Source organism: Juglans regia, chromosome 12 (genome assembly GCF_001411555.2).
Source record: "Juglans regia cultivar Chandler chromosome 12, Walnut 2.0, whole genome shotgun sequence".
NCBI lineage: Eukaryota > Viridiplantae > Streptophyta > Magnoliopsida > Fagales > Juglandaceae > Juglans > Juglans regia.
Window position 1 is genome coordinate 28,519,213 of NC_049912.1, and position 24,316 is coordinate 28,543,528.

The 24,316-nt window shown below is 40.3% G+C and overlaps 1 protein-coding gene across 2 annotated transcripts; it reads left to right on the plus strand.

Annotated features, from left to right (window-relative positions):
* Nucleotides 1-591: 591 nt before the first annotated feature.
* LOC109022172 (lysophospholipid acyltransferase LPEAT2-like) lies at nt 592-23,008 on the plus strand. 2 transcript variants are annotated; one of them, XM_035683401.1, is made up of 15 exons: nt 592-1,261; nt 1,622-1,802; nt 1,937-1,996; nt 3,264-3,427; nt 3,499-3,562; nt 3,668-3,736; nt 4,343-4,438; nt 11,570-11,614; nt 12,196-12,266; nt 18,372-18,438; nt 19,949-19,999; nt 21,001-21,111; nt 21,218-21,265; nt 21,425-21,623; nt 22,010-23,008. In XM_035683401.1, the coding sequence occupies exons 1-14, from the start codon at nt 723-725 to the stop codon at nt 21,593-21,595; spliced, it is 1,737 nt and encodes a 578-aa protein (XP_035539294.1). In that variant the 5' UTR covers nt 592-722; the 3' UTR covers nt 21,596-21,623; nt 22,010-23,008. The 2 variants fall into 2 exon arrangements, with proteins under 2 accessions (XP_035539294.1, XP_035539293.1); XM_035683400.1 differs by lacking the exon at nt 22,010-23,008 and having other exon boundaries at nt 594-1,261; nt 21,425-21,877.
* The last annotated feature ends 1,308 nt before the right edge of the window (nt 23,009-24,316 follow it).

Sequence of the window (24,316 nt, forward strand, 5' to 3'; positions counted from 1 at the left end):
AGTTTTTGGACGTGACACAATTCTCATTTATAATGCTTTTAGATTCCAAAAGCCCAAACAAACAAGCGGAGGGCGGCGCCGGGGGGGGTGGGGTGGTTTTTGTTTGCACTTGGGGCACGAAGAATGCCTCCTCACAAATCACATGCCAGTGAGGTGTAAGATCCACATGCAGACGACCAATTTTCCTTTTCCTCGTGATAATCCCCGCGAAGAGAGGAATTTCAATGCACGTGGCAATAATACTAAAGGTCCGTTTAAATATAAGAAATGTTTTATCTTATTTTACTTTATCGTTATAATTTTTTTTAACAAGATATAATAAATATTTTAAATTTTTAAATAAAAATAATATTTTAATAATTTATATTTAATTTTTATCTTTTTTCTCAACTTGTTTGTTTTTTCAATTCATCTAATTATTATAATTTTTTTTAATTTTTATATAAAATAAAATAAATAATTCAATTTTTAAAATTTTAAAATAAAATAATATTAAAAATAATATATCTTATTTATATTTTATTTAATTTTTAATATTAATCTCCACCCTATCCCAATCTGCCAAAACAAACGCGCCACCTCCAAACTGCAAACTAGGATAAAATATTTCTCCTTCACCAAACAAAACAGATAAAATTCCACTACACAGCAAAAAAACAAAACACGAAAGCCGAAGTAAAATCCAGGCACACCCCACAAACTTTACCGTTGCTCCCTCACTCATGCAAACACACGGTGTCGCTCTTTCTCTCTCTCAGAGTCTGAACTTTCGGCCCTCCGACGATCCCTCAGCTATGGCGGACCATGATATCTCCTCCCCTCTCCTCTCTTCCCAGCCATCCGATACACCGCACCTAACCATCATTGTCAACGCCTCTGACTCCGATAATCATCCTAACAACAAAAATATCAACAACGACAACAATGGTAATCATCAAAACGGTCGGGATTCTCACTCCAGAAACCCGTTCGAGTTGATCGGTTCTAAAGGGCTGGAAGTACCCGGTCCGGCGACGGTAGACCCGTTCCGCAACGAGACTCCAACCATCGACGGGCTATACGAGTGGGTGAAGATCGTGGTTTGCTTGCCGATTGCGGCGGTCAGGCTCGTGCTATTCGGCGTTTGCTTGCTGGTGGGATTTTTGGCGACTAAGTTGGCGCTCGAGGGCTGGAAGGACAAACAGAACCCCTTGCCCAGGTGGAGGTCTAGGATCATGTGGGTCACTAGGGTTTGCGCTAGGTGTATTCTCTTCTCTTTCGGGTAAGTTGGTTTCCTAGTTTTTCTGTTTTTTTTTTTCTCATTTAGTTTTGGGTAATCGTGATGTTTGGTTTTGATCAATACCTGTTTCGTTTGGTCGAGGAGAAAATGGAGGAAAGACTGGAATATCAGGACTGTTCAATTTCTAAACCAACCAAATTGATATTTTTTTTAAACCAAACCAAGTTAATATTTTGAAGTTTCTAGATTTAGACAAAATACGTATAATAGGTTCTGGCATATGAAGCTTACACTTGTTGTGAATTTCTTCTGTTTTCCGTATTGAAGTTGACCCTTATTTCATTTTGGGTTTCCAAATAGTGGAACTTATTCTTTGTATATTTATCTTTTTGTATCCTGCAGCTATCATTGGATAAGACGGAAAGGAAAACCTGCTCCAAGGGAGACCGCTCCAATTGTTGTATCTAATCATGTGTCATTCATTGAACCCATCTTCTATTTTTATGAGTTATTCCCTACCATCGTGGCAGCTGAGTCCCATGATTCCATACCTTTTGTTGGAACTATTATTAGAGCGATGCAGGTAATTGCCGTAATTTCATTTCCACAATCAGTGAAAATGTGTTTTACGCCCATTAATGAAAAAATGACGCTCAATTTCGTTTTAATGATTTGGATTCAATAGGCGTTGTTTCTCTCATTCTTTTATGTTCTCAGGTGATTTATGTCAATAGATTCTCACCGTCATCGAGGAAGCATGCTGTCAATGAAATAAAGGTAGTAAAGCTTCTATAATTTTTTCAGTCTCATCTTTATTTGGTTTATGTTATTAATGATTTTCAGTCTTTCTAGACATTTAATATACAGATTTTCTGTTCTTGCAATCGTTCATTCTCTCCTAAGGATCTTGTTTCTTTGTTGACCAAATAATCTCTAATAATAATCTGACTATACACTCTCATATCTTGGAAAGAACATTGGTGCTGGTGCTGGTGCTGGTGCTGGTGCTTTATCCTGATTCATATTTCTCAGCACATCATAAAGTTCCTATTCCTTAAACAGTGCCTGAGTTGAAGCTTTTGCTTTTTAGAACATTTAGCGGATAAATTGAAATAATTGCTTTGATTTCTAGAGGTTTCTCTTGTATACTTCGTGAAATAGGGTTGCACTCCTCACCCATGCTTTTTATTATATTTGTATTCTACCCTTAGGGTTGGCTCAAGTGATAAAGGCCTTGAGCTTGGGGGTATGCCCCCCCAGGTTTAAAGTTCAAATCTCCTTGGGTGCAAACAATCTCTAGGGGCCATTGGACTGGAGGATTTTTCCCTTAAATTACCTGATGTGCACTTGCGGAAAACTCATTGCCGAGGGCTTGTGCATCCCTGAGATTAGTCGGGACGCTATTCCTGGACACCCGGTGCCAATAAAAAAAAAATTATATATGTATTCTCCTATCTTTTAAAAAACATTTTATTTTCTCATCAAATCAAATGGATAAAAAAAGGTACTGCCTTGACCACAAGAACTTGCTTTTTGCTTGTCTTGAATATGAAAATCAGTATCTGTTTGAGATTTCTACACTACTACGTTAATACAACTTTTACCGATGTACATTGCGTTGATCATGCTTGCTATTAAGTCCTACCGCAACTGTTATATTCTCTCCGAAGTGAGAATTTGCCACTATTTTTTCCATCTGGTTTTGTGAATGTACCTTTTAGTCTATTTATAGTAGCAACTGTCAAAACAAGAGATTGTCGAGTCTGGTTTTCCTTTCTATGGTGTAGATTGTATTGCATTTGACCATTTCATGCATGACTTCCCTGATTAAATGCAGCAAACTTGTTGGCCATTTTCACTGTCAGTATTGTTGAGTGATGAAACTTTATTCAGGAATCACAATAAACTTAGCAACAAAAACTGTTGCATGCTAAATCTGATTTACTAATCTTTTTAAGGTTACTTTAGAAATAATATGCAAATTATTTTTATCAATTTATAAGCTATTTGATACAGAAATGTGCTTTCAAGGATCTGAATACAGAGAAAGGCTTCTTGCGATGGATTTCCCCGATTACTATTATTTCCCGAGGGAACCACAACTAATGGAAGCGTTCTTATCTCATTCCAACTCGGTGCATTCATCCCAGGATACCCAATCCAACCAGTAGTTGTCCACTATCCTTACGTACATTTTGACCAATCATGGTAGGACACTTATCTTGTCTCGAACTTCATTTTGGTTCTTTCTATATAATGTGGTATGCCATCTCATGCAGGGGGAATATCTCTTTGGCAAAGCTCATGTTTAGAATGTTCACACAGTTTCACAATTTTATGGAGGTATGCTGCACCGCTGGATTTGAACCCTTGGTTACTACATTGCCTTTTTTTGCAAACTCTATATTGATTTGAAATTAATTTGATATAATTATTTTTACATGACAGGTGGAATACCTTCCTGTGGTATCACCCCTCACTAATCGAAAGGAAAGCATCATCCATTTGGCTGAGAGGGTGAGTATCAGCTTGTAATTGATTTTTTTTCCTACTGTGTTCTTGAACCATTAAAAATATGCTTGGTAGGTTTTGAATTTGTAAGTACGCACTATTGTGCTGTCTTACCAGATTATTACATGTTTGAAATTCTGCACAAGTGACTCATATGGTTTAATTTTTTTTATACTTAAAGCATATACATGTCTGTGCTAGTTAAGGGTTTGGGTTATTAAAGCATGTTAAATTCTTCAGATGTGTTTATATGATATTTTTTAAAGTTTTAATGAATTGTTCTTATTAGTTCATTTACCTCAACTGCAAAAAATTATTCTTTCAGTTTTATTGCCCATTGTTCTTTTAGAGAAGGATATTTCTTCTCACTCATTATTTGAGTATTTTTGTAGCACTGAGCTATTAATTGTAGGCATAGACAGGAATGTGTAAAGTATTTAGGATTTTAAATTGAAGCATGAAAATGAATATACATATTTTTTTTTCTTAAGAACGCTGCCAATTATGAATTTGTGCTGATTGTGGGACGAGTTCGCTTGTATATATTTCTTTTTCTCATCATGGCATTGATTGTAGATTTTTGGTAACAATTAACCATTTGGATTTATGCAGACTAGCCATGCTATTGCAACTGCGCTTAATGTTACAGAAACCTCTCATTCCTATGGGGACTTAATGCTTCTTACAAAAGCATTGCAATCAAAGCAGGTTTGCATTTCTTGCCTACTATTTATGCCCATTACAATCATCTTAAATATAGGTGCCTTTATGTTCTTTATATTTGTCCATGCTTTATGGAGTTGTTGTATTGGATAGTTTTTGATGGGGTCGTGTAGGAATGTTGTTATTGATCAGAAGTGTTTCGAATTCAAAAAGTTGAACTCAAGGTGGTGGAGAATCACTGAGAGCAGTTGTCGCGCTGTGAATCACATCTCCATTGATCAAGACTCTTTGAGATGGTTGGCTGCCATGGTGGAGGAAGGGTTAGCTTGTGTGGGCTTCTCTGAGTTCATTAGAACACGTAGAAATGGCTCCCAAGTGTTGGTTTTGCAGAGGCAACAGAACTCCCACGGGAGATTTTTCTCTGTGTCGGAGTTTGGCCAAGAGAAACGGCGTGGTTACTTAGTGATCCCGGAAGGGAGGGAAGGGACTGGTTGGAGGAACCTTGGAGGGTTGTTGAAGGAGGTCTCTGCAACATCCTCTGTCCTGGGAAGCAAAAACAGAGGATGGATGCCGCTTCCTCCTTCTTCGCAGGGACATCACGTGTGCTCTTCGTACAAAGAGGCTTTGTCTCGAGCTCCAAAATATGCAGAGGGGTCAAGTCTGGAGAAGGTGTGGCACATTGAGGAGGTGTCTGTGGGCAGGTACTTGTCGGGGTCGAGTTTGTCAACGCTGCAGCAGGCCATGGCTGAAATGGAGGTGCAAGTGGGGGGTTTACTTCTTAATATGGAATTGATAAAACGCAGTGTTGAGGAGACACTACAGAGGGAGTGGGTTTCTGCAAAAGGCCAGGGAGAAGGCCCCTCTTATGGGCCGTTTCACTTTGCTGGGCCTAAGGGCAAAGGAGTGGTTTCTGTTGGGCCACAATTGCAGGCCTCCCATAAAGCAGCCCAGAAGATTTCTGGTGGGTCTCCTTCGCGGGCCTGCATCCCTGAGACCCAGAGGCCTTCTGTTGGGCCTCATGAGACCAGCGGCCCAGTGGCCTTTCGGCCCTTCGTTTCGGGTCAGGCCTGTTCTCAGGATCAGGGTCCTTCGATGGCATGGAGACGCAGGGTTCCTTGCAGCGACGCCCCCTCCAAAGTTTCTCTATCGGCGGCGGGTCAGGGGTCGACGGCGAGGGTGGAGATCTCGTCGGAGGTGGTAGTGGGTCTGTCGGAAAGTTCTGGGACGACGGAGTTAGTGTCGGAGGAGGAGGAAAATAACTCGCCGAAGCTGTTCAGAGTCGTTCCTTCGCCGGAATCGTCCGAGAAGCAGAATTTTTCGATCTCCCTGACGCCGAAGAATCATGCGATGGAACCCTCAGTTTCGACTTCCCAAGATGAGCCTTCCCCCGAGGTCGCGTTTGGCCCTGCGCAACCTTCGGTTGAACTCGAGGAGTTCTCAGATGGGCCAGCACCCTTTGTGGTGGCACAGATAACGCCGCCGGTACCCTCTGTGGACTCTGTGGGGGAGACGGCAACCACAGAGTTGCTATCCCAAGTTTCGGCAACTCCCGAGGTTGTCAACTGCCCTGTGCAGAGTTTGTTGGAACTTGGGGTGCTCTTGGATGGGCCTCCACCTTGTGTGGTGGCTCAGGAACCGGTACCCCCTGTCCCTATGCCTGATTCTTTAGTGGAGTTGGCTGGTTCTTCAGGTTTGAAATTGGTAGATGATGCTGGTACCATGGTCTTGTTTTCTGACAACAGGGAGGGGGAGGTCGAACCAACTCCAATTTTCTCTATTCATCCCAATGTGTCTGACTGGGTTGTTCAGAGAGCAATGGACATTAAGCATATGGTAGGAATTTCTTATGGGAATTTTGAAGCTGAATTTTTGGCCCTTCTTACAGCTACAGAGGCTGCAAATGCCCAATCCAAGTCAGATCAATTTGTGGCTTCGGAAAAAAAAAGGGACAGAGAGCTCAGAAGGCTAGATTGGGCTATGAAAGAGGATGGGGGTGAAAAGAGCTCTACTCGGGAGCGTAGTAAGGGGAGGGGTATACCGGTTGTCCCATGAAGCCGAAAATAATATCGTGGAATGTGAGGGGACTTCATGATCCTAATAAGCGACTCCAAGTCAGAAATTTACTTCGCCAATAGAAAGGGGATATTATTTGCTTACAAGAGACTAAGTTGGAAGTTATCTCAAGACAAATAGTTCGAAGCTTATGGAGAGGGCAACATGTTGGGTGGTCTTATCTACCTTCAAGAGGAGCTTCCGGGGGAGTTCTAATTATGTTTGATACAAGGGTGGTGGAAAGGGTGGAAGAGGGTGTGGGTAATTTCTCGATTGCATGCTCCTTCGTTGATCTTGAAGACGGCTTCAAATGGGCCTTTGTAGATGTGTATGGTCCAAATTTTGATTCTGAGAGAAGATTTTTGTGGGAAGAACTGGCGGGGATCATTAGTTGGTGGGATCTACCAAGTTGCATTGGGGGCGACTTTAACACGTCACGCTTTCCTAGCGAAAGGTCAGGAGCTTCCCACATCACTGTTGCTATGAGGGATTTTTCTTATTTCATTTCAGAACAGGAGCTTATGGATATTCCTCTGTCAGGAGGCACGTTTACCTGGTCCAATAACCGTGATGTTCCTTCTTGGTCGAGGATCGATAGATTCCTACTTACCTCCGATTGGGAGTATCATTTTCCGGATGTAGCTCAAAGAAGATTACCCCGTTTATGTTCCGATCACTTCCCCATCATTTTAGATTGTGGAGGTATCCAAGGGAGTAGAAGGTATTTCAAATTTGAACATATGTGGCTTAAAACTGACGGCTTTGTAGACAGGGTCAGACAATGGTGGACTTCATACAGTTTCCAAGGCTCTCCAAGTTTTATTATGGCAAAAAAGTTGAAAGCGCTGAAACAGGACCTGAAGCAGTGGAATGAGCAAGTTTTTGGCAATGTATTTCAGCAAAAGCGCTCTCTTATGGAGGAATTACGGGGTCTGGAAGGTGAAGAGGAGGCTAGAATCCTCTCTGAACCTGAGAAATTGCGTAAAAGCCAGGTAGTTGCTGATCTTGAAAGGGTTACTTTGATGGAGGAGATTTCTTGGAGGCAGAAATCAAGGGTTCTCTGGCTTAAGGAAGGGGATAAATGCACGAAATTCTTCCATAGGATGGCTAACTCTCACAGGAGGAACAACGCTATTGATACACTGTTGGTAGATGGGGTAGCTTCTTCGGATCAGACGGTTATCAAAAATCATATTGAACATTACTTTCATCAACTATTATCTGAAGAGCATAATTGGAGACCGAGAGTGGATGGTTTGTCTTTTTTCACATTAGACCAGCAGTGCGCAGGGTGGCTAGAAAGGCCTTTTACAGAAGAGGAAGTGGGCAGTGTTATCAAAGGTATGGCAAGCGATAAGGCTCCTGGTCCGGATGGTTTTACTTTGAGTTTCTTTCAAGTTTGTTGGGAGGTAATCAAGGAGGATATTATGCAAGTATTTATTGATTTTCATTCTAACGCTAGATTTGAAAAGAGTCTCAATGCCACATTTTTAGCCCTCATTCCTAAAAAGGTGGGGTCTACGGATGTGAGAGACTTTCGCCCCATTAGTCTTGTGAATGGGATGTATAAGATTCTTTCCAAAGTGTTAGCTAATAGACTAACCTCGGTGGTGGAAAGACTTATTTCGAAACCGCAAAATGCGTTTGTCAAAGGTAGACAAATTCTTGACTCGGTTCTTATTGCAAATGAAGTTTTGGATAGTCGATTGAAGTCTAGAGAACCTGGGCTGTTATGCAAGTTAGACATGGAGAAAGCTTATGACCATGTAAATTGGAAGTTCCTCCTTTACATTCTAGAAAGATGCGGTTTTGGGGAGAAATGGCAGAATTGGATAGAATTTTGTATCTCTTCAGCTCGTTTCTCTGTTTTGGTTAATGGATCGCCAGTGGGTTTCTTCAACTCCTCTCGTGGTCTGAGACAGGGAGATCCGCTTTCTCCTCTTCTCTTCCTTTTTGTCATGGAAGCTCTCAGTAAGATGATTGAGGGTCTGGTGGATGGTGGGTTGCTCCATGGTTTCTCGGTGGGGAATGGCAATCTCCACATTTCTCATTTATTATTTGCTGATGACACGCTCATCTTTTGTGGTGCTCATCTTGGACAAGTTCAAGTCTTGAGGGCGCTTCTCCTTTGCTTTGCTGCTGTGTCAGGTTTGAGCATTAACCTTGCAAAGTCTGAAATAGTGCCAGTGGGGGCTGCCCCTGATGTGGAGATTTTAGCTTCCACCTTGGGTTGTAAGATATCATCACTTCCTTTGAAGTATCTCGGCTTACCGTTGGGTGCGTCTTTTAAATCTGAAAGGATTTGGAACGATGTAGTCGAAAGGATGGAGTGTAGATTGGCTGCTTGGAAGAGGCTTTACTTGTCGAAAGGTGGTAGGCTGACTTTGATTAAAAGCACTCTCTCTAACTTACCCACCTATTTCTTGTCTTTGTTCCCGCTTCCTGTAAAGGTGGCTAATCGCATTGAGAAGATTCAAAGGGATTTCTTATGGAGTGGCTTGGGGGAAGAGTTCAAATTCCACCTGGTTAATTGGTCTACAATTTGTAACCCAATATCGGGGGGAGGGTTGGGGATTCGCCACTTGATGAAATTCAATCAAGCTCTTTTGGGTAAGTGGTTGTGGAGGTACCAAAATGAAAGGGAGGCACTTTGGAAGTCCATTATAGATTCTCAGTTTGGGGAAGCTTGGGGAGGCTGGTGCTCGAATGAGGTACGAGGTTCTCACGGAGTGGGTTTGTGGAAAAACATCAGAAGCTGTTGGGGGACCTTCCGGGATCATGAGCATTTTGTGGTAGGTGATGGTTCGCGTGTCCGTTTTTGGCTTGATATATGGTGTGGCAACCACTGTTTACAGATACCTTCCCTGCCATCTTTGCTCTTGCTAGAGTTAAGGAGGCTTCGATTGCTGATATCTTGATCTTTTCAAATGGCGCCCCTCAGTGGAATGTGGATTTCATTAGGGCAGCTCATGATTGGGAACTGGAGTCTTTTACGGAGTTCTTTGCGGCTTTATATTCCGTAAGTATTTCAGGCGGTTCCGGAGACAAGATGCTTTGGAATCTTACTAAGAAAGGTACTTTCTCTGTCAGTTCTTTTTACCATAAGCTCACGAACCCCGGTTTGTCAATGTTTCCGTGGAAGAGCATATGGAAGACGAAAGCTCCTTCAAAAGCAGCTTTCTTTGTCTGGACAGCTTCTTTGGACAAGATTCTCACTACTGATAATTTGAGGAAACGTCGGGTTATTGTCTTAGATTGGTGTTATATGTGTAAAAAGAATGGGGAGTCAGTTGATCACCTGCTTCTACACTGCGAGGTAGTCAAGGCTATATGGGATGATGTCTTCTTTAGAGTCAGCCTGTCTTGGGTTATGCCTAGTAGATTGGTGGACTTTCTAGCAAGTTGGAGAGGCCTCCATGGTGATTCTCAGGTAGCGGCAATTTGGAGATTGGTACCAATATGCATGTGTTGGTGTATCTGGAGTGAGAGAAATGCTAGATGTTTTGATGATCATGAGAGAACTTTGGCTGAGCTTAAAGCTTTCTTCTTTAAGTCATTGTTCCTATGGGCGGGGGCTATAGTTTGTAACGGATCTAGTGTCCATGATCTTCTCCTTTCTATTGTAACCTCTAGCTAGGCTTTTTCATGTATACTTCCTGTGTACCTGGGCCTTGCCTAGTTCTATGAATACAATATCTTTGATTACTTATCAAAAAAAAAATATTTGTCCATTGCCCAACAATTGGGAAGTGGTTGATTTCAGTTAAAATGATAGATTTTTTTTTTTTTTTTTAAGAATAGATAGTAGATGTCAGATCTATTATAACAAATGAACTTTAAATTTGAAATGCATGGTTAACTCTGAAATTAGTTAGCATATTGAGGGCTAGAATAAAGTGCTAGGCTTGACCCTTTCATTGGGATGAAGTGATTCAAGTAATAAATCTATTTAGGAGATCTATTGCATTAGTTCAATTAGATCAATATGTAAGCAATTTGTAGAAATAATCAGTGTATGTTCTATGTTAATAATGCACATTATTTTTAACGAATCAATAGTCATTAAATTTTCTCTAAAGATTTAAGTGTAATATTGGTATACAACTAACCGGATGTAACGCCCCAATGGAAGGTCCAAACCACATCGCATATACTCCAAAAGAACTAGTCAATGATACAATTGGAGCCCCATTGGAACCTTATAAAGAGTAAGAACTTCTCATTCCCAAGCAATATGAGATCTCATACACCACTTACCCTTATCTTTATCATATAGGGAATCACAATCTACCCCCCTTAAATTTCCGATGTCTTCGTCAGGCCAGTTCGTTGTAGGTGGCACGACTTAAGTCCCACATTTCTGGTTGGGGTAGACTCTTATACCATTTGTAATACTCCAATGAAATATCTAAATCACATGGCCTATACTCCAAAAAAACTAGTCAATGATACAATTGGAGTCTCATTGGAACCTTATAAAGAGCAGGAACTTCTCATTCCCAAGCAATGTAGGATCCCATACACCACCTACCCTTATCCTTATCATATGGGATATCACACCGAAAGCCTCGATTCACCCGGTGGTATTTGACTGCCCGAATGTTTCTTTCGTTCTGCTCTATCAGAGTCCTATCCTCTAAATAATTGACAATCATGTTGTTCCCAGTGGCGACGTAAATTTTTGCCTCTCCACTGCCGTGTCACTTTCTGAATAATACTATGTTCATTGCGTATTGGTCTTAATTACAATTTTATCATTGACAATCATGTTGTTCCCTGTGGCGACATAAATTTTTGCCTCTCCACTGCTGTGTCGCTTTCTGAATTACTCTATATTTATTGCGTATTGGTCTTCATTACAATTTTGTGAAATGAAACCTGTGCTTGGTAGAGGCCTATGTAAAACATGTAGTTAAACTTACAGTGATATAGGACAGATTGGATTAAATACAATATTCTCTCCCTAATCCTTCAGTGGAATTTGTTTGCTGACTCGCACTGCAGATTAATCTTTCAATGAGTTTTTTTGTTTTATGATCTTCTGATTGAATTTGAAGCTTATATTAGTGAAACTCAAGGATTCGACTGTTGGGCGCTGATATGTCAGTATCATAATATTTGCAGGAAAAGCCTTCAAGTTATATGGTTGAAATGGCTAGGGTGGAATCAGTGAGTCCTTGCACCATAATGCCTCACTGTGAATCATTTCTTGTATTTTAAGGTTTTGGATTCTAGATCTGTATTCGTATATGGTGCTTCCTTTGGAAGGTTAATTATTTATTGAGGTTTCCACTTTGTCTACTTGGTCAAATGGTGCTTTTTCTTTTCCCTTTATAGCTTCCCCAAAAGTGAACTTATGAAGACAAATTTTTGTTTCTGCGAACTCACACAAGTGGGGCCAATAGTGCATATGGCTCTGATCATCCGTTACCTTATAAAACTATTCATATGGAGGAGTGAGTTTGCTTAAAACAGTGCTTTCTTTGATCGTTTTCTTCCTGACACAGATCTGCTTATCAGTCTTTTATTAGATAATGTGAATTAAGTATCTTAAACAATTACCTCATAATTATCTACTTCTAGTTTCTGCCAATGTAAGAGCTCACTGAAGGCCAGCCTTTTGTTAGAATATCGATATGCTTTACCACTTATTCTGGAAATAACAATTCAGTTGTTTGTTTGTAGTTTTTTTCAGAAGTACTTGCATGATTTGAAGGAAAGATAAATGATGTTTTTCTCTTGTTTTGCAGTTGTTCCATATAAGCAGCTTGGAAGCTGTGGACTTTTTGGATAAATTTCTGTCAATGAATCCAGACCCAAGGTATTGTTGACGCATTTTCATATAAATAATTGTAAATTTATTTTTAAGTTTGTATTTTTGTGCCAATGGTATTTTTTTTTTTTTGATAAGTAAAATAAGACTTTATTAAATCACCAAAGTAACACGATACAAAGAAAATGCCTTGTTTATGAAGGCATGTTGGAAACTAGGAATTCATGAAGGTCCATGCCATTTAAGTCTACAGCAATGGCCCAAGTACAAAGAGTTCTAAAAAATAACAATTTTAGCTCCTCCACAGATCTCTCTTTGTCTTCAAAAGTCCTCTCATTTCGTTCCTGCCATAGACACCACATAATACAGATAAGGATCATCTTCCACACTGCTTTAATCTGTCTCATCCCACGGATAGAATTTCAGCAAGCCAATACATCCAAAACTGTTTCCGGCATCACCCACGCCATATCCATCCTTTTAAACACCTCGTCCCAAATAGCCTTAGCTATCTCACAGTGTAAAAGTAAATGATTTACCGTCTCACCCCCGCTTTTACACATACAGCACCAATCTGCAATAATTATCCTTCTCTTTCTTAGGTTATCCGTAGTGAGGATCTTACCCAAAGACGTTGTCCACACAAAGAAAGAGGCTTTGGGAGGAGCCTTATGGCGCCAAAGCTTTCTCCAAGGAAACTGTATCTCTGGCTCTTGTGTGAGAACCTTATAGAAAGAGCGAGCTGAGAATACCCCTTTCCCTGCAGGATGCCACCACAACTCATCTTCCTTCTGAATGTTCGGTCGAACAGAATATAAGAGGCTATAAAATTCTACAAAACTTCCCATCTCCCAATCCTGTGTCGCCCGATTGAAATTGATGTTCCAGTGAATGTTTCTACCTGAGACTGAGACTTCCATAACCTCCGCCACTGTGGCATCTTTGTTACTTGCAATCAAGAAAAGAGATGGAAACAGATCTAAAAGAACACTGGTACTACACCATGCATCCTTCCAAAATCTGATCTTGACACATGTCCCCAAGTGCAATCTAGCGTATCGCTGGAAAACCTCCCATCCTCTTCTAATGTATTTCCATAACCCCTTACCCGCTGTTCCTCTAACTTCTCTGGTACACCACCCCTCCCCTAGATCACCATATTTGCTTTCAATCACCGTCTTCCATAAGGCCTCTGGTTCCTTGGTATATCTCCACAACCATTTGCCTAGTAAAGCCCGATTAAAAACTCTCAAATTTCTGACACCCAAACCGCCATTGGAGATAGGCCAACATACCATCTCCCACTTAACTAAGTGGAATTTAAACTCCTCTCCCAAGCCCCCCCACAGAAAGTCTCTCTGTAACTTCTCAAGTCTACCCGCCACACTTGCCGGTATAGGGAATAAAGATAAAAAGTAGGTGGGAAGGTTGGAAAGTGTACTTTTGATTAAAGTAGTCCGACCCCCTTTCGACAAATACATTCTCTTCCACCCTGCTAATCTCCTCTCTACTTTTTCAATTACTGTATCCCATATCATACGAGACTTCGGTGCTATACCCAACGGCAATCCCAAGTAAGTCATAGGTAAAGACGCAATTTTACACCCCAGAATGCCCGTCAAATCCCTTATATCTTGAACTTCTCCAATCGGTACCAACTCAGATTTATCATAATTCACTTTCAAGCCAGATACTGCTTCAAAACACAGCAGCAATGCCTTCACCGCCCTCAACTGAGCGTGATCAGCCTCACACATGATAAGCGTGTCATCTGCAAACAACAGGTGAGAAATAGTTGTAATACCCCTACTCGGTGATCCAATCTGGAAACCACTGATGGAACCATTAGACACTAAGGCTGAGATCATCCTACTCAATGCCTCCATAACAATGACAAAAAGTAGAGGAGATAACGGATCCCCTTGTCTCAAGCCACGAGAGCTAGGGAAGAAACCCTCTGGGCTACCATTAATCAACACCGAGAACCGTACCGTAGAAATACACCATCTGATCCATGACCTCCACCTCTCACCAAACCCACACCTACCCAGTAAATAAATAAGGAAATCCCAATTAACATGATCGTACGCCTTTTCCATATCTAATTTACACATAATCCCTGCTTTGCCCATCTTCAATCTACTGTCGAAGCATTCATTAGCAATAAGAGCCGCATCAAGTATCTATCTACCCTTAACAAAAGCATTCTGTGGTTTGGAAATAATTTTCCCCAATATCCCACTTAATCGATTTGCAAGCACTTTTGCAATGATCTTATAAGCCCCATTCACTAAGCTTATAGGCCAAAAATCTGTGATCTCAATGGCCCCTACCTTTTTAGGGATTAGTGCAAGAAAAGTCGTGTTAAGACTTTTCTCAAACTTTCCTAACAAGAAAAACTCTTGAAATACCTTCAAAATATCTGCTTTAATCACCTCCCAACACTCTTGGAAAAAACCCATAGAGAAGCCATCCGGTCCGGGAGCCTTATCTTTTGCCATCTTTCTTACCACTTCAAATACCTCTTCCTCTTCAAAAGCCCTCTCCAATCTGGTAACATCCCCTGGTTCAATAGTGTCAAAAGCCAAACCATCTAACGTAGGCCTCTAACCCACCTCTTCCGTGAGAAGCTTTTTGAAGAAAACAACCACATGGTCTTGGATAACCTCTTCTTCTCTATTCTCAACCCCTTCAATTCTCAGCACTTCAATGTTATTATTTCTTCTATGTGAGTTTGCCATTCTATGGAAAAACTTCGTACTCCGATCCCCTTCCTTCAACCAAAGAGCTCTTGATTTTTGGCGCCATGAGATTTCTTCCTGTAAGATTAATCTCTCAAGATCAGCAACCAACAAAACTTTTTGTGCTTGTTCCTCTTCATTTAGTGGCCTCCCTTGTAATCTTTCAAAATATTGAATTTCCATCAACTTGGAATTTTTGTTCTCCTCCACATTTCCAAAAGCTTGTTTATTCCACTCCTTTAGATCCCTTTTTAAGGCTTTCAGTTTGTTTGCAAAAATGAAACTGGGTGTACCTTCAAATTGATACGAAGTCCACCATCTTTTAACCCTTTCCACAAAACCTTCTGACTTCAACCACATATTTTCAAACTTAAAACACCTTCTGCTGTTACGTACACCTCCACAATCCAGAAGAATAGGCCAATGATCCGAAGTTATACGACTCAAACGCTTTTGCGATACATCCGGAAAATGGCTTTCAAACTCAGAAGAAATCAGAAAACGATCCAAACGGGACCATGTCTGATTATTTGACCAAGTAGCTGGACCCCCTGCTAATGGAAGATCTACCAAGTTTAAATCAAAAATAAACTCAGAGAACTCCAGACTTGCTGGTCTCAATCTTCTACTTCCCAGACTTTCACTCTGGAAGCGCACCACATTGAAATCCCCCCCAATACACCATGGGAGGTCCCACCAACTTTGTACCCCTGCAAGTTCATCCCATAAAATACTTCTATTGACATCTAAGTTAGGCCCATACACTCCAGCAAATGCCCACAAGAAATCATCTGATACACTTTTAAAAGAACACGCTACCATATATCTCCCTATGTACTCCTCCACTTTCTCTACTATCCGTCTATCCCACATTATCACAACTCCTCCCGAAGCCCCTGAAGAGGCCAAATATACCCAATCCACATAAATATTACTCCACAAACTCTGGATAATCTTCCTACTAATCAACTTCAACTTTGTCTCTTGTAAACATACTATGTCCGCTTTCCATTCACGAAGTAGACGACGAATCCGAAGACGCTTCTCTACCTCGTTTAGACCCCAGACATTCCAAGATAAAATCTTAGGCTTCATTGGAGAACATTCAGCCCCTTCCCATTTGCCTTCTTCCTACTAGAACTTGCTTCCGAGTTCGTCGACCACATTAATCTTTTTAATTCCCTACTCTTCTTTGTGCTCTCCCTCTTTTCTTGATGATGGCCAGCTTCCATAGCAGTTAACAAGGCTATAAACTGCTCTTCATACCCAACACACTCAATTCCCACAACATGTTGAATTTCTTTAGCTTTAAGAATAACCCAATCTGATGCTTGATCTGGGAAATAATAATTTAATGGGGTAGGGTTCCCCATTTTATTATTCTGATTCTGAAATTCACTTCCCATAGAAAAATCCTCCAAACCACATGGGATGAAAAGTTCATCTTCCACAGAATGCATGAAGTCATCCGAGTCTTCTTCAACCTCAGCCAACTCTAGGTCTTCTACTGGTCTCCCCGACCCTTCCACTGGAAATAGAGACACCCCAGCCTCCCTCATTCGCATGCTCTGATTCTCCATAGCCGAAGGAACCCTAACTTCTACGCCTAGCAGGGGATTTTGAGCACAAGACTCCGGCGAGACCACACCGGCGACTCCCACTACCTCCGTCGGCGCCGTCTGTAGCTCCTCGAACTCTGTCGGCGTCGTCTGTATGCTGTCCGGCACGAACCCGAGCCCGTGAAGCTAGATGGAGTGTATCGGGCTAGAACTCGGTTTCGCGAGTTCTGATGGCCCAGATCCAGACCCGTTTAATTGGGTCCTGGATAACGACCCGCCTGAATGGGCCTTAGGCTGTGGTTCGAAACTATGGGCCTTAACTTGAGACGGCCCAGCCCCAACTTGATCTTGTGATTTAGCCCGACGCCATACGTTCCAACCTTTGCTGAATTTTCCTTTCTGTTGAGCCTTTTTCCGAGTGAATCTCAGCCCATCAACATCCTTCAGCTTATCTGCTCCCTCACTATCCTTTAATGAACCGACAAATGCTACGATAGTAGCCATATCCTTCTGCAATGCACGTAACTGCCCCTGCATTTCCAACAACTTCCTTTGCATTTCCCATGTCTGACAGTCGACAAAGGCCCTGCCATGGGCATGGTTCACCGTACCCTGCCAACGTCCCTTACCTCTGTCCAATACCTTCGCACCAGCCACACCAGCCACCTTCTCCTTCGCAGCTCTCGGTATCGACGTCGCAAGAACCTCCTTATACGATCGCTCATAGTGTTTCAGTTTCCCTCTTCCATCATTCGGTTTGGCTCCTCCATGCAGACCACCTTCCCTTGTTTTTTCTTTCCCTTGTTCTATCAAAGCCTCCCTCATCTTCCTCCATCCCCAACCATTCTCACCTTCTGGGATACATAGCAAATTTCTTCTTCCCCCCTGACTATACTCTGATATTTCAACGTATCTTCCTTTCCTATTTTCACAACGTTGAGCAATAAAACTACAATAACCCTCGCGTGTTGCCGAGTATACCTCCTTTTTTCTGCTCAAGCTCTCCTCTAACACCTTCCCAAGCCAATGTATAGAGGAGAAACCCAGCAACACCGAGTTTTCTGTCTTCCAGCTTCTCTCAGTAATTCTCAGACCACCACCTCCACATAATGCTATAGTGAAGCACTTAGACTCAATAACTAGTTCTATAACACGGGCCATCTAACTAACACCAATCAACCCACGTTGGTAAAGCTAAATGAATCAAGAACCAGACCAAGGAAAAGTGCATGTGTACGGAGAGAAAATTTTCTAGGAGAGAGAGGGAACCCGCCAATGGTATTTATATATTGGTTTTTGGTTTTAAGCTATTATATTGAATTTGTGGCATGAGTAATTGATGTTGTTGACTTTGCTGTCACTATTGTTATCCGGTTCCGATTCTAATAGTTGGGTGAATGTTACCGGCATGTGTAGGTCATTAACCTGACCTTTCCTTTGGACTGAAGCGAAGCATATTGCTTGTTATTTTTTTTAATTGTCCTTTTAAAAGCCTTTTCATTTCCTGAATCCTGATGCTTTGTTGGGTCCCCCCCTCCCTCTTTTTTTCTTCCTCCCCTGGTTTCCTTTTTTTGGGGGGTGGGGTGGTTTTAGATTTTCTTCCTAGATAGAGTGGTTCCCAAGTTACGTCTGCATTGCTCACTGCAGGAGATTATGTCGTAATTCTATAACATGCATATAACCTAATAAATCAACAATGTAGTTCATGTTAACTGTCACAAAATTGCATGACTCAGAAATGCATGCTTTCTATTTCGTATTCGTGCCATCAAGGCATTTCAAATGCAAGATCATCGTTTAGTTTTATGTGTTCAGATAACCCAATAGATGCTCACTATATAATCCTTTTGCAGTGGCTGTGTTAGATTTTATGACTTCTTAAGTGTTCTAAGACTAAAGGCTTGTGCTCTTTCTGAAGAGGTTAGTTGCCCAAATAACTCTCATTTCTGTAACATGAAAATGTTTAGATCTAGATCAATGCCTTTCCATGATCATTTTGCTTCCCTTTAATTGGAGCTCTGGAATGAAAGAAGTTCAAAGCATAAATTTATGTTGGAAAATGGATCAGTGAGTTTTTAGGATTGATGCACTTGTCTCATTGTTTATTTCTTTATAAAGCTTGTCTTAAATTTTGGCTTCTAATACCAATTAATTCCTTCATTAGGGGGGGTGGTGAGTCATCTGTGGATTTTCAGTTGTTTTCCTATTGGTGATTACATTGGGTTCTCCTTACACCCTTATATCTTGTCTACACAATTTGAGGATCAATCCTTTTCTGGTTGAAGTTACTGTACTTCGGTATTGTTGGAATATTCCTTCTTTAGCATGAACCCTTATGTTTCATGGTAAGGTAGAAATAGGTCTGAAACTAATAGTGGAGCAGATGTCAGTTTCTGGCAAGGACGATGAGGTATTTTACCTTGGGGGAAAACTAACAAATATTGCTGTGTATATTCAATTGTATTACCTGTTCCATTGTAACGGTAAAAGAATAACAAAGATCATGTTGGACTTACTGAACAGTAAATTGTCTATTTGAACAGCACTGATTTTTTTAATGGATTCATGTACAACTCAACACAAGTATTGATCACAAGTGATTGGGGTCAGCTAGAAGAACCCTTTTCAACGAAACTTTTCTTATGAAGCTGGAAATTAAGCCGAAGACCAATATGCATGCAGGATGCCCCAAAAGTCACTTTCTCAGAAATTCCAAAGCCAGCTTAATTTTGAATTAATTAATGTTTGCTTTTGCACGTATCATGTCCTTTAGTTCTTGTACCTCAACTTCAGGAATCCTTCTCAAAATATTCATGAGGAATTAATTAGAAAAACCACTCCAGCTTTTAACTTATAATATGTAGGTTTTCCTGATCATATGCTTCACCCGGATTCTTTTTATAATATTTATAAATTAGATGTATGATTTTTTTTTAAAGCCTCGCAGTTAAGGACGATAAAGAATTATTAATTTGTTGCAATGATACAGTGTAAAGAATGGAAAAAGTTTGTCAGCTTTAGAAAACAAACTTCTCTCGTGATAAAGCTGGGACGACAAATTAACTACTGAAATTTAACAGTAAATTAAGTTTGGTGGCATGGAAATTACTATAGTCTATGGTCTCTGGTATAAGAAAACAAGCTGCTGCATGGAAAACCATACACGATAGATTTAGTTTAATAAATCAGTTGATGATGATCAGGACCTCTCTCTCTCTCTCTCTCTCTATACTCTATATATATATATATATTCTTATGTTCTGAGATAAGGGGATAATTATGATAGTACTTGAAAGCCATAAATCAGCTGGGAAAAGTGGGTTATAAATTGTCTTTTTGGTTCAAGCTGCTAGCATTGTTTTCCAAATTTGGCATTTCTTTAATTTGTTGTTATTGTTATTAATGCTTAGAAAAATGTTATCTTTTATAGATATTTGCATTCATTGATGTGGAGAAAAATGGAACAATCACATTCAAGCAGGTATTCTCTGCCAACTGTCTGTGTCTCTGTCTTCTCTCTCTCTCTCTCTATGCATGATGTATGCTTTTACTTATTTATTGTTTGAAGTCCTATGTAACCAGAGCTATGTCCTGTGCACACCCAGGCTTAGTCGGGACACTGTTCTCGGACACCCGGTGCCAATAAAAAATAATGTAACCAGAGCTATGTATACGACACATAGATCATCCTGATTTCAGGGCTAGATAATTGCTTAAGTTCCTTTTTTGTGCCAGTAGGGCAATATAATAATTCCCAGAGACCAAAATGGGAGCACTATTTCTTTTTGGACGGATTTCAGCCCAATGCCGATGCCAAAACCAACTGACCCCCACTGGGGTTGATTTGGCAAACATCCACCAGCCCAAGGGGGTGGATAACGACCGAAACCAACTTCCTGTGGGTGCTTTTTTAATGAGGCCCATCCATTTAAACTGATGAAACCACCTGATGTCCCATTTGGCTGTCGAGAAATTGCAGCAAAATGAAATGAAACAGTTCCCTTACGGAAACCAAGTGAACCCTCCATTGCACTTGGAAGAACTGCAAAATTGAAGGACTTCTTAACAGGATGCAATCTTGAATGGCATCAAAATCTTTAAACCATCACGGCCAATTTCACTAGACCCAAAATTGTTCACTTCTGTTGCCTCCAGTGGTTGTGCCACCAATACAATCAACAAAGCCAAAGAAAAATAGAACGAGCTGGCATTATCTTTGTGGAAGGAGCAATGAGTGTTGGCATGGGGAGGGGATCTGCGGGGTGGGACGGAAAGTCTCTTAGAATTGGGGGGAGAGAGAGAGTACAAAATTTAATGGACGGGCAGTCTCCAAAACCACCTGCCTGCCCAAATTGGGCGGATTTCTTCTGGTGGGTTGCTGATCAGCCTTAATTCATTTGCTCTTTCTGGGCTGATATAGAAAACTTATGATTATTGTTGTGTTATTTAACTATATATTATTCTATTTTCCCATCTTTGCAGTTCTTATTTGGATCAGCACATGTCATGAAGCAGCCATTATTCAGGCAAGCTTGTGAATTATCCTTCACTGAATGCACGGCTGGGGGAAATGATTACATACTGGAACATGAAGTATATTGCTCTTTCCTTCCTTTTCTTTTCCTCTCTTATTTTACCCTCCGTACTCAATACTTTGAAGTCTGAATTGCATTCGATTTCTAATTGCTGTTTGGATCAGTTGGGAGATTTCCTTGGTCGTGGAATCCCAGACTTGAATGCTGATGAGGTGAGTCGCTGATCTACCCATGCTATTATCCTCTCTTCTGTTTTCTTTTATGGGAATGGCATCATGTGTATTAATTATATTGAAGAGAAATATGCTTCCACTGTCAACATAAAATATCCAGTTGTCATCCGTAAACTTGGTCGTGCCGGTTACATGCAGGTCCATGGGCTGTTCAATTTATTTGATTCTGATAATGATGGGAAGATCAGCAAGGATGATTTTGATTGCTGCCTAAGAAAGAATCCTTTGCTGATAGCACTTTTCTTACCTTGTTTGCTGCACAAGGGCTTCTCTTCTCAGAAGCTGGTCTTAGAACGCTGGAGGGCATAGTGCGACGAATGAGTTTTTCCGTGCACTTGTAGGTTTATCTTTTACCCCTTTGATTGTTGAGTTTTGTATTGGGGGGGAATAGAGGGGAGAAAAAAAGGGAGAGGTGGTGATGCTTGTGGTTACGACGAGTGTAGGCGGCGGGGCTTTAATATTTTCAAAATCCCCCGCCCAAATCATTTCTATTCGGTTTGGGTAGTAATCCGTACTCTTTTTTCTGTTGTTTCAAACCTGATTTGGGGAATTTTATTTGATTTGTTTAAATTGATCAAATTGTGTTCTTAATTCTTATAAACGACATGAAATTTTACCGAAAGCAATTTGTAATTGAGGATGGGCTTAATTTGCGGGAGGGGAGTGGGGGGCATTCAGTCAAATCGATGAATTGAACAAGAGCCTATAACATTTGAACACCAGGCTTGAACCAGAGGCAGCTCAACTCGTCCCAAATTGGCTTGTACTTAAATGCTTTAGAAGTGGAAAAGAAAAAAGAATCGAAGGCGGAATCCATTGTGCAGGTGGAGTTTGGTCGATCAATCTACTCCGTTGGATTGGTTGGTGAATGTGGGCAAAGACGTATTTAGAGGTAGTAGCTCAGAATTGCATGCTAAAGACAAGGATTTTCCCATAAAAAGCAAGACTTTGAATGTAGCACCGAAGTGGGTGATGCCAATTATTATTGCAGTCCAGGAGCACCTTTGACCTATTACATTTATGTTTGTATATATTTCATTTCAAGTTAAAGTACGTGCCGAGTAGGTCACTCTGTTTTGCTGGCGAAATCCCAAGGCTTGGAAACAAACATAAAACGACATTTTTATGGGTGTTTGGAAGACATTACAACAGCTGTCTGTCTCACCGCTACAGCTGTGTTGCCTAGCATTGATTTAGCATTCGTGCGTTGTATGTAATGAATGCTTGAATCATAATTTGGTCGTGTCGATATTGGTGAAGACAGCATTTGCTTCTTTATCATCGTTGGGAAAAGACAAAGGTAGCTGGTTCTGTTAAGAGAACAGTTGCGTTTCAGCTACACAGTTAGGATGATGATATGAAGATAGACATTTAAGGTGTCAAGGAGATTCAATGCAAGGACTCCACCAAAGTAACAAAAGTAGTTTGATTCACGGCCGGTGTGAAAGAGCGACTGGCACCGCATATGAAGCCACTCTTAGATATGATCGGCTTAGTGGTCCGAAGGTGAAATGACATGAGTCTTTTTTTTAGTACTGTCTCCCTCATCTTCTGTTCTTCACATAAAATCTTTTTTTCCCAATATTGATGTTGGGATGAGTTGAGATGGATTGTGAATAGTAGTGAGATTTATGAGTTAAAGTTACTAAATAGTAGTAAATAGTAATGAGATGAGTTGAGATGGACTGTGAATACAAACGAGGTTCTTATTGATGAATTATGGAGGGGTTGAGCAAAATGCAACTGAAACTTGGAACTTTTATTTCATTTTCATTTTTTTTTTTTCAAATGGTTAGGTGCAATAGCTTTGTGATAGAAGCCATAGACATTTTTTGAGGCATTTATTCAAACAGCTGGGGGCTGATCCTGGCCTGAAGGAGACTCTCGAGTCTCGGCTATTTAATATTTTTTTGCTTTCGCTTTCGCTTTCCCTTTTTACAACAAATTTTCCACAAGACCATTGGATCTAAACAAACAGAAACAGCGGCCAGTACGCTTCTACCGCTTTAGAAGGAGGTATTGGCTTTACGTTAAGCCTAAATTAACTCGAATTATGCATTTTTGAAGGAAAAATCTAGTTGTAAGTGATTCTATGCATTAATATGCGTACCCATTCAATATGATTGGTTAGAAAGTAAATTTTATTAAAAATAATATTAATTTTAATTTAAAATATGAAGATAATAATATTAATACACAAACTTATTTATACATAACAAAACTCTTTATCGAATAGAAAACTGGAGTACTCCTCGTATCAAACAAGCTAGCATACTTTCACGAACTGTAGGTGTAGAAATTCATCACATGGCAATACTACAACTGCTCTGATATTTCTTGTGGTTGATATGCCCTGACAAATTATTAAATGCAAACGTGAATGCCATGTGAAGTAATCCAAATCATTGCATGCTATAGCCACGCCCACATGACTCACACACTGCACACAGATGTTCTGATCCTTCTTGATCTAGTCGTGGCTGGCTGCCTTGCTACTTCAAACACCGAATACCGTCGTCATACCCACGTGAATTGCGGCATGATATTGGGCCATGCCCACATGAACGATAGCCCCCACAATTTCGTAAGCCTGTTGTCGTACAAAAATATCTCATCCGAGTATGCCTAGTCCCTGAATATTAAAAAATATATATAAATATAAAATTTATATAAAAAAATTATTTTTTTAATAACAATTTTTATTTTTTTAAAGAGTATGCGAAAAGTATTGCACACTCTAAAACTGTACATAATATTATTTATTTATAATTACTTTACAATTTGACATAAAATAGAGGATGATTTTATAATATTAAATTTATTTTTAATGAAATAATATAAATTAAAAGTAAATTATTAAATAATTAAAAAAAAAATTTAAGTGGATCGTTATTTTTTTATTTAGCACTAAAACAACAAAAATTTAATTTAATATGAAATCGGCTAATTATGAAATCGGGTTAATTATTTAATATTATTTTCCAATTAAAATTTTATTTCTGTCTTATATCTAATGTATTCATGATTAGG

Bases quoted from the DNA above. Each gene is read 5' to 3' on its own strand.
- LOC109022172 (XM_035683401.1), top strand. From the start codon at position 723: ATGCAAACACACGGTGTCGCTCTTTCTCTCTCTCAGAGTCTGAACTTT. The intron at 1,803-1,936 runs GTAATTGCCGTA...TTATGTTCTCAG, and splicing joins CTATTATTAGAGCGATGCAG to GTGATTTATGTCAATAGATT. The intron at 21,112-21,217 runs GTATATTGCTCT...TGTTTGGATCAG, and splicing joins ATTACATACTGGAACATGAA to TTGGGAGATTTCCTTGGTCG.